Source organism: Triticum aestivum, chromosome 4A (assembly GCF_018294505.1).
Source record: "Triticum aestivum cultivar Chinese Spring chromosome 4A, IWGSC CS RefSeq v2.1, whole genome shotgun sequence".
NCBI classification, from domain to species: domain Eukaryota; kingdom Viridiplantae; phylum Streptophyta; class Magnoliopsida; order Poales; family Poaceae; genus Triticum; species Triticum aestivum.
In genome coordinates this window covers 701,122,106-701,132,733 of record NC_057803.1, presented here as the reverse complement: position 1 = coordinate 701,132,733, position 10,628 = coordinate 701,122,106, and the positions used below count along the sequence as shown (strand labels likewise).

General features: G+C 46.2%; 1 protein-coding gene across 1 annotated transcript; it reads right to left on the bottom strand.

The window, feature by feature from the left end:
* Nucleotides 1-3,949: 3,949 nt before the first annotated feature.
* On the bottom strand, nucleotides 3,950-10,285 carry LOC123084325 (BTB/POZ and MATH domain-containing protein 1-like). Its single transcript, XM_044505988.1, has 2 exons — nucleotides 9,251-10,285; nucleotides 3,950-4,294 (listed from the first exon to the last, which is right to left on the bottom strand). Exons 1-2 carry the CDS (start codon nucleotides 9,932-9,934, stop codon nucleotides 3,950-3,952), a joined length of 1,029 nt encoding a protein of 342 aa, XP_044361923.1. The 5' UTR covers nucleotides 9,935-10,285.
* Between the last annotated feature and the right edge of the window lie 343 nt (nucleotides 10,286-10,628).

The window sequence follows — 10,628 nt, the reverse complement described above, 5'->3', positions numbered from 1 at the left end:
AAAGAGCCGTGGCGCGGCGGTGGCTCACATCGGGGGCGGCCAGCGAGGGCGACGGCGTGGGCGCTGGAGGGCGACGGCGTGGGTGGCGGAGGGCGACGGCGTGGGTGGCGGGGAGTGGAGGGCGACGGCGACGGTGACGGGCGACGGCTCAGGGGCGCGCGGTGGAGGGCGACGGTGACGGCGACGGTGGGCGGAGGGCGACGGCGACCGGCGACGGCGTGGGCTCGGGGCACGGGCGACGGGGACGGCGGTGGGGCAGTCTGGCGGCGTGGATGAGCTCGCGGCGTCGTCGGGCAGGGGGAAACTGGCGATGGAAATCTGAAAATTTCCTAAGTGAATATATGTCCATACCGACACTTATTTAATTTGACGACAGGAAAATATATCAATGAGCAGTACTTAAGTATTCATGCCAATTCTTGCATGCGATAAGAAAAAATATCTTGCATGCGACAAGCGAATATATGTCCATACCGACACCTATTTAATTTGACCGTATAATTCACCTCTGTGTTGCCGGTGTGGCATAGCAACAGACATATCACGGCCGACGGTAGAGAAATAATGAAAAAGAAACTGGATATGGATGTCATGTCTTACAACACGGTACACAAATATATACGCGATCAGTAGTGAGATATTGATGCCACAGATCAGTAGTGAGGTATGTAGCCATAGCCCTCAAACTGCCACACCCACGACGAGTAGTCGTGGCCCTGAAAGATCGAGAACAATTCATTTATATTTCTATATGTGCAAGGCCATGAACGGCCGATTTGGAGGTAGCGCTGGTATAGATGGTGACGGACAGTGTGCTTACCCGGAGCTTCACTTCGGAGCGGGGTTGGTGTAGGTGGGGGTGTTGAAGGGCATGTCATTTCGGTGCACCCAAAACGTCCGCACGCTGTTGTGGTACTGGAACCGCTGGCTCTCCGGCACGTTGAACGGGCTCTGCACCTGGAAGTCGCCAGCAGCAAGCTCCACCTTCTCGAACCTGGCGGTGGGGTTCCTGCTGTTGCTTTGGGCTGCCGCAAGGAGGAGGAAGTACTCCCTCCGTCCGAGAATACCTGCCATCAAAACGGATAAAAAGAGATGTATCTCGAATTAAAATACATTTAGATACATTCCTTTTTATTCATTTTGATGACAAGTATTTCCGGACGGAGGGAGTAGCAAGCAAGCTGACTAGCTTGGTTCAGATGGATGTGGGAGAAGATGGATCGAGTCGAGAGGTTAAATAGCTAGCACATGCATGGTCAGTTTGGCGATCGACGTTCAGTTGTTTGACGTGCATTGGGGTGGACGCTATATCATATACGTTTTATGCACTTTGCGTACGTAGTGTGGTTTCATATATTCTAATTCAATGAGAGAACACAAGTGTTGAAAGGGGGCAACCACACTTGGAACGTCCGAAAGAGGGTTCACGCGGACAGCATCGGTACGTCAGTGCACACCGACACCGTACTGAAACATTGTAGGACCAATGTATGGTGAGGATCTTAGGATCGAAAGGATAAGAAAGAGAGGAAAAACAAAAGGGAAAACTCTAGATAAACAAAAGTTTATATTTTTTAGAAAATGTTTTTTAATTTATAAATGATCAAAAATTTGAAAAGAAGGTTCATAAAATATACAATAAGTACATATAATTTTATAATAATTAAAATTGTTCTTTAACTTCTAAACAATATTCTTATGTTAAAATGATAAAAAGGTGAAACGAAGAAAAAATAAAAAAAATGAAGCAAAATCAAAGAGGAGAAAAAGGGAAGAAAACTAGTAAAGAAACAAAAAACCAACGCTAATGAGTTGCGCCGGCGATAACGCAGGAGTGCACCATTTGTACGATTTGTGTAGTATCCTTTGCAATGAGTACTAAATAGGAGATCTAGGTAGAGGTAGGGCGCGGACTGCGACCTATCGCTCATAGAAAGCTCACAGGTTCAGGCTATTTAGCATAGTTCCTTTCATTTTCCCACCTTTATAATTATTTTGAAATGGTCTACACATATGTATATTTTGGAAAAAAAACTTATTTTATAAATTTAATGCAACCGGGGTTCCACGTAATTTCAAAAGTGTCAAGCATTTCAGAAGAATGTTCAAGTAACTTTACAGAAGTTTTCAACCATTTGAATCAAATGTTCATGAATACTTTAAAAATGTCTGTGTCTTTAAAAAAAGTGTTCACCTATTTATACAACTTACCATGTAACTTAAAATGTCTTAACATATTTTACAAACATTATTATAAGTTTAAAAACTGTTCAGACGAAGAAGAAAATAGGGCCAAGGCGCTATTGGAGATGCGCAAAAAATCTCCATCGGGAGATGGCGCTGACGCTAACGCTAACGCTCGCAAGGCGGTTTTCCAGGCAAGTTAAAAAAATGTGAATTCAATTTTATAAGTGTCCACACATTTATATAAAAATGTCATGCATTTTCTAGAGAATTTTACTATAACTAAAAACGTTAGTGCACTTTTATAAAATATGCACAGATAATATAAAAGTATTCATGAACTTCAAAATGTATGGGTAATTTATAAACTTGTTCAATTTTTTTATAAAAAGTGCTCTTGAAATTTTAGAAAATTCACTTGTTTAAAAACTATAATAAAATGGAAAAGGAACCTAAAGAGGAATTAAAAAAAAGGAAAATAACTCAACGGAAAAACACTGAAAACCAAGTAAAAAACCTGCTTTAAAGAGAAACCCAAAAAATATATATGAAAAAATGGTGACTGGAAAGCCCCAAAAATAAAGCTGCCCCCAAACCCTGAGCACTACCAGGCAGAGTAGTGGCGTGAGGGTCAAGCATAGGTCCAACTCCTTAGAAAAGCATCGCCACAAGATTTTGAAACAAAGAACATGAGGCTTGGTTACATTTTGACCCTTGGTATTGTTTTTTTTAACGTTTGGCTGGCATGGTTGACTGTCGTGACGTGGGACAGTATTTGTCGGGTCATGTGATAGTCAAAGGAGGTGTAATGTCAAAGTGAATGTAACTTCACTCCATGAACTTGATCCAACACGGTGATTTCTTGTAGTATGCATCAGATGGCCATGAATAGGCAGAGCGGGAGGAGCTGAGGTGAAACACTGTAAGTACCTCAGAGTAGGCAGTTCTAATATGTGTCTTGCGCTTCATTGTAAAAAAGATGCATTACATGGCTTGCTCAATTTCTCAAGTGCGCCCATACCCATCTTTTTCCTATCCTGTAGAGACTCACCCTGCCAACCTACCAGCTATTCGTGATTGTTGCAATGTGTGATCCGCGATGCGCCGAGCGCTATCATAATTTTATTTATAGTTTCAGTATTTTATCTGAACTTTTATTTGTCTGTCATTATTTGTTTGATATCGTTTTTGTTTGAAATCTTTTATGGGAATTAGTCAAAAGCCATTCTATTATAGTCATCACTTTAGTGATATACATAGTAGCACTACAGAAGGCTCTTAAGATAATTTGTGTGAAATACCCCCATTTCTTCCAACACGCCTTTGTTCCCACACCCTCGTGCAAACATTGTAACCATCATTTGAGTGTAGCTCACAAATATACTTTTTCGTTGCATTGGCACAAACACTACGTGCAAAAACCAAATAACAGTAGAGTTTAAACAACAACATTGTCTCTAGATACCTTGTGGCACATGTGGTGAGCAACAAAAACAAACTAGATGAAATAAAAACATTGTCGCTAGATATTACACTACTGGGCGAATGCCAGACAACTCTAGAGTTTAACCGACAACATTTTCACTAGATGTTACATAACCAGCGCACAACGCAAAAACTTAGATCACAACCACGAAGCAGAAAATTAAAGGATCGAACAACATCCGGCATCCAGCACTTACTAGCAACTATCAGAAGTGTGTTCAGGCATCCCCTGCAGAGTTCAGACACAGGAGCCCATCGATCAGTATCACTGGAGACTGGACTAAGGTGCGGAGCACAAGGCAATCAGCTCCTTGACAACAGAAGGGCAGCTTGTGCTCAGATGCTCGAAGCCGTCAGTGGCCATGGCCTCCCTGAGATTTGCAGGAGTGCCGAGGAATTCGAAGAACGCGTCCTTGAGATCACGGCAGTGGTGAAGCTCAGCCAACGCCAACACGTTGGCCACAGAGCTCGCATCGATTCTCTTGCACAGCTTGTCTTCGCAAATCAACTTGAGCCTCTCCATGTTATACCTGTCCGCGGCCACAAGGAGATGCTGGTACATGGCGTCTTCCTCCTTCTTTGCCATCTCCGGCAGCGAGTCGGTGTACATGAAGCCGAGGAAAGCCTCGTGTTAGAATATAGAGTTGTAATCTCAACCTCCTTCCTTCTCTTGTATTCTACCCAAACTCTTTCTGTCATAACCTTGTACGTCAAGTCAGGCTTCGGCCACGCATCAATATAAACTACCACGCGGCTCCCTCGATGGAGTAGGAACGCTTCATATCTTTCATGGTAATCAGAGCCACCTCTTCTCATACATCTAGCCACAATCCAAAACCCTAGAAACCACACATCATCGTCTCCATGGCTTCCTCCGCCGGCGTCTCCCTCAACCTTGGATCGCCGCCGTCTGAGAAGCTCGCAAGAGGTAATTTCATCCTCTGGAAGACGCAGGTCCTCCCAGCCCTGCGAGGCGCGCAGGTGACGGGGCTCCTGGACAACACCGATGCCGCTCCACCCAAGATGGTGGAGATCACGAAGGCAGACAAGACCACGGCCCTAGAGCCGAATCCCCTATACGGACCCTGGATCGCCAAAGATCAGCAGGTTCTATCATACCTTCTCAATTCCATGTCTCCAGAAATTCTTGCACAAGTTGTTGGGAAAGATTCCACCTTTGAGCTCTGGACGACGGTGAAAAATCTCTTCGCCTCACAATCTCAGTCTCGGATTACTAATCTGAGAATCGCCATCACCAATACCAAGAAGGGCTCGATGTCAAGCTCGGCGTATATGGCGAAGATGAAAAGTCTTGGGGATGAACTAGCTGCTGCAGGTCGTCCCGTATCTGATCCGGAGATGGTGGACTATATTCTGGCCGGACTGGACCGCGACTACGACCCCGTGGTAGCGGCGATCGGCGCTGTCAAAAACATCATCACAGCCGACGATCTTTTTGCCCAGATTGCTGCCTTTGATCAAAGGATGGAGATGCTAGGCGACTCATCTTCAGGCGGGTTCTATTCATCCGCTAATGCGGTCTACAGAGGCCGTGGCCAGTCCCGTGGCAGATCTCGCGGGCGTGGAGAAAGAGGCCGTGGCCGTGGTGATCGTGGTGACCGCGGTGACCGACAGTCGTCTTCCTCCAATGGAGGCGGCGGATTCAGAGGCCATCCTCGACAGCAACAGCAACAGCAGGCTCGTGAGCAATAGCATGACTATCCAGAATGTCAGATATGCTACAGACACCATCCAGGAGGTGCACGAGTTTGCTGGTGGCGTTATGAAGAAAACGACCAGGAAGAAAAGCAAGCGCATGCAGCCTCCTATGGCGTGGACACCAACTGGTACGCCGACAGTGCAGCAACAAACCACATCACAGGTGAACTTGACAAGTTGACGATGCGGGAGAAGTACAATGGAGGCGACCAAATTCGCACGGCAAGCGGTTCTGGTATGGATATCACACACATTGGCAGTTCAATTGTTAAAACCCCCGTGAAAAATTTACACTTGACCAATGTCTTGCATGTTCCTCAAACCTCTAAAAATCTTGTTTCCGTTCATCGATTCACTCTTGATAACAATGTTCTTATTGAGTTCTATCCTTATTTTTTCTTGGTTAAGGACTTGAAAACAAGGAGAGTCATTCTTAGAGGACGGTGCGTGGGAGGACTCTACCCACTCATATCATCATCATCATCATCATCATCTTCATGGTCCAATAAACAAGCAAATATTGTCACCAAGCTATCTACATCAAGGTGGCATAGTCGTTTAGGTCATCCATCTTCAGTCATAGTTAGATATGTTCTTAGCAAAAATAAACTCTCTTATGAGCCTAGTAGTGAGTTAGTTTGTGATCCGTGTCAACAAGCAAAAAGTCATCAATTACCTTACCCAATTTCTACTAGTGTGTCTACTGCCCCTTTACAACTTATCTTTTCAGATGTATGGGGGCCAGCTCCTATTTCAGTTGGTAGATTTTCCTATTATGTAAGTTTTATTGATGACTATAGTAAATTTACTTGGATTTATCTGTTGAAAAAGCGATCTGATGTATTCCAAGTTTTCCTCAATTTCCAAAATCTTGTTGAACGCAAACTGAACTCTAAAATCATTGCTATGCAAAGTGACTGGGGTGGTGAGTATGAAAAACTAAATTCTTTCTTTCAAAAGCTTGGCATATCACACCATGTATCTTGTCCTCATGCTCACCAACAAAATGGATCCGCTGAAAGAAAGCACCGTCAGATAGTTGATATGGGGCTTGCCTTGTTAGCAAATGCTTCCATGCCGCTTAAATTTTGGGATGAAGCATTCTTAACTGCTACATATCTCATCAACTTGCTTCCAAGTAAAGTTATCAAATTTGAAACACCCATTACACGACTTCTTGGTGTCACACCCAACTATGCATCTCTTCGTATTTTTGGTTGTGCCTGTTGGCCCAATCTTAGGCCTTACAACACACGCAAACTTGCTTTCCGCTCAAAACGGTGTGTCTTTTTAGGCTATAGCCCCATGCATAAAGGGGTTAAGTGCCTTGATGTTCCTACTGGTCGGGTGTATATATCCAGAGATGTTGTATTTGATGAGTCCGTGTTTCCCTTTGCATCCCTTCATCCTAATGCTGGTGCACTTCTCCGCAAAGAAATTCTTCTTCTTCCTTCACATCTTCGGTCTTTTGATCATGGGGGCGACAACAATTGTACTAACCAATGTGATGATATTCCTGCTGGTACTAGTCTTTCTCTTATGCCTGTGCAGGTCCCTGGAGAAAACGGTGCTCAAAATGACCAAGATCTCGAAAATATGGCTGGTTTTGATCCTATATTTCATGCTGAGGAAGGAGACGAAGCTGGCACAGATGACGAAGAAGATCTGGCAGCGCCTGCCACCCCTGCAGGCGCGCAGATCTCGGATCACGCGACCGCATCCGCCTCGGATCAAACCCCTGATGGCTCCAGTCCTGGATCCAGGGCGGGCCACTCCCGTGCTGCCGCGTCAGCTTCAGGCGGGACCAGCAGCGGGGCCGAATTCCCCTCGCCCCGCGCGCCAGCGTCAGACGGGACCAGCGGCGGGACCAGATCCTCTCCGCACCACGCGCGCCTCAGTCGCGGTCGGGTGGTGGATCCTCTGCGCCAGTGCCTGCAGGAGGGGCAGCCACACCAGAAGCCACAGGATCCCCTGCGCATATGACGACAAATCAGTCCACTGCATCAGCAGATTCTCCTGGATCTTCTGTGGCAAGTATACCAGCGGCGCAACGAGAGGTCTCTTCACGTGTTATGACCAGGCTACAGAAAGGTATACGGAATCCTAAAATTAGGAAAGATGGAACTATACCATATGGAATGTTGTGTATTTCAGGAGAACCAACATCGTTGAAGAATGCACTTGATGATCCTAAATGGAAAAAGGCAATGGATGAGGAGTATTCTGCGCTCATGAGGAATAAGACTTGGCATCTTGTACCAAATCAGAGAGGTAGAAATATTATTGATTGCAAATGGGTGTATAGAATTAAGAAGAAGGCAGATGGCTCCATTGACAGATATAAGGCACGTCTAGTTGCAAAGGGCTTTAAGCAACGTTATGGCATTGACTATGAGGACACCTTTAGTCCCGTTGTGAAAGCTGCAACTATCAGACTTGTGTTAGCCATTGTTGTATCCAGAGGATGGAGTTTAAGGCAGCTAGATGTACAGAATGCGTTTCTGCACGGTGTTCTGGAAGAGGAAGTGTTTATGAGACAACCACCTGGGTATGAGAGTAAGAAATTGCCACAGTATGTCTGCAAGCTTGATAAAGCACTCTATGGTCTAAAGCAAGCACCCAGAGCATGGTATTCCAGATTGAGCTCACAGTTAAAATATCTTGGCTTTGTTGCTTCCAAGGCTGACACATCCTTGTTTATTTATAACAAGGCAGGAGTAGTCATTTTTGTGCTTATATATGTTGATGATATCATAGTTGCAAGTTCTTCACAAAATGCTACTAATGCTCTTTTGCATGATTTGAGCTCAGAGTTTGCCTTGAAGGACCTAGGTGATTTGCATTTCTTCTTGGGTATTGAAGTCAAAAAAACTCAAGATGGTATTGTGTTAAATCAGGAAAAATATATTCTTGAGCTTCTGTCTCGCATGGGGATGAAAAATTGCAAGCCAATGTCTACACCTTTATCCTCCTCAGAAAGTCTCTCAGCATATGAGGGTGAGCCACTTCGAGAGGAGGAGAGTACAAGGTATAGGAGTACTGTGGGAGCACTACAATATTTAACTCTCACACGTCCAGATATCTCATTTGCTGTCAACAAGGTTTGTCAATATCTTCATGCACCTACTTCTGCACATTGGTCAGCTGTCAAGAGGATTGTGAGATATGTGAAACATACTATGGGAATAGGACTTCATTTCAAACGGTCTAATTCTTCTCTTGTGAGTGCATTCTCTGATGCTGACTGGGCAGGATGTAGTGATGACAGAAGATCAACTGGAGGTTTTGCAGTGTTCTTTGGATCTAATCTTATCTCCTGGAGTGCTAGAAAGCAAGCTACTGTGTCACGCTGAAGTACAGAAGCTGAATACAAGTCTTTGGCTCATGCAACTGCTGAGATCATTTGGGTTGAATCACTTCTTGAGGAATTGGGAATCAAGAAGAATCGTATCTCATGTTTATGGTGTGATAATTTGGGAGCAACATATCTGTCTGCAAATTCAGTGTTCCATGCCAGGACAAAGCACATAGAAATTGATTTTCATTTTGTACGAGAAAGGGTTGCGGCAAGGAAACTTGAGATTCGATTTATTCCTTCTAAGGATCAAGTGGCTGACGGTTTTACAAAAGCACTACCAGCAAGACCATTAGAAGAATTCAAGATTAATCTTAACTTAGGTTAGTTGAGATTAAGGGAGGGTGTTAGAATATAGAGTTGTAATCTCAACCTCCTTCCTTCTCTTGTATTCTACCCAAACTCTTTCTGTCATAACTTTGTACGTCAAGCCAGGCTTCGGCCACGCATCAATATAAATTACCACGTGGCTCCCTCGATGGAGTAGGAACGCTTCATATCTTTCACCTCGAACACCCCCGCCTCCATGTCGCCGATGCGGACCACGCCGGCGGCGACGTCGCTCTCCTTCATTGCCCCAAAGAGCTCCGCATTGAAGACCGGCGACCGGGCCGCGAGCAGCCAGCGGTGCGCGAAGAACTTGTGGCCGGCGACCTCGAACACCACGTCGGCGCCCTTCCCGGTCTCGAGGAGGCCGCTGAGGTGGTGGCTCAGGTCGGATGGCGGCACGGAGACGGACCTTGGTGGGGCGGGCTCTGCCGCCCCCTCTTGGGCGCAGGACTTCTTGAAGACGACGATGTCGCACCTGATTGTGAAGGAGTCGTCCTTGAGGTACTTGGATTTCACCAACGCTGTCCTCTTGATGAACGTTAGACATTGCCAAGAATCACCTTTGCTGGCAAACTTCTCTATACGCGATGCGACCTTTGTTGGCTTATTCTTCTTGCGGAAGAAGCTCGCCTGCTCTTCGCCGATGAGAGCAAACTGGGATATGAACTCCCGGTGCCACAAATCTTTCCCCTTGGGGTAGCAACTGATTCGCCAGAGATGGTCTCCGACCGTGAACGGGCAGGACGTGACGCTCTCCCCGCTGGGTAGGACCATCATGCCTAAAAAGCCATCGATCTTGAGTACGTGGTGGCCGCTTACCTTGTCGGCGACGATGGCGGAGGCGGACGCGCTGGACGACATGGCCAAGAACCGCTCTCCCGACGCGGCTTGCTCGATGTACAACCGCTCTCGTGCTTTCGGCTCAGAGCAGAGGAGGGTGGAGTACTGAAGTGGAGGGGAGTTGAGAGAGTGGGGAGGCAGAGGAAGAGAAAATAGCAGATGCTCTTCTGTGCGACATGTGACTGGAGACTGGACGCGTCTACAAAATTTATGCAGAAAGCATTGCCTTCTTTCGCAATGTCAAGTCTAGGGGCGTGGGTAGTCCAGTGAGATGGTAATAGTGGCAAGCCACCTATTGCAGGTGACCTGACATGAAGGTGACATAAAGGTAAGATTCTTCTCCCTAGAAGAATGGGTAGAGATTCTGTACGCATTTTCGTTTTACTCGTCACATTCCAATGTATATCCCTTCGTCCGGTTTTCTAGAGCAACTCCAACACGCCGACCTATTTCATCCGCGCGTGTTTGATTTGAATCAAAATAGACATAAAAATCGGTCCAATGCTCCAACCTAAACGGACGCACGTCCGCTTTTTGTCCGTCTCCCGACCAAGTCCCGGTCGAAACAGACGGGCACGATGCCCGCCTACTAATGCTCCAACCTAAACGGACGCACGTCCGCTTTTTGTCCGTCTCCCGACCAAGTCCCGGTCGAAACAGACGGGCACGATGCCCGCCTACTCCTTCCATGGGCCGCCAGTTGGCGGCACAACCA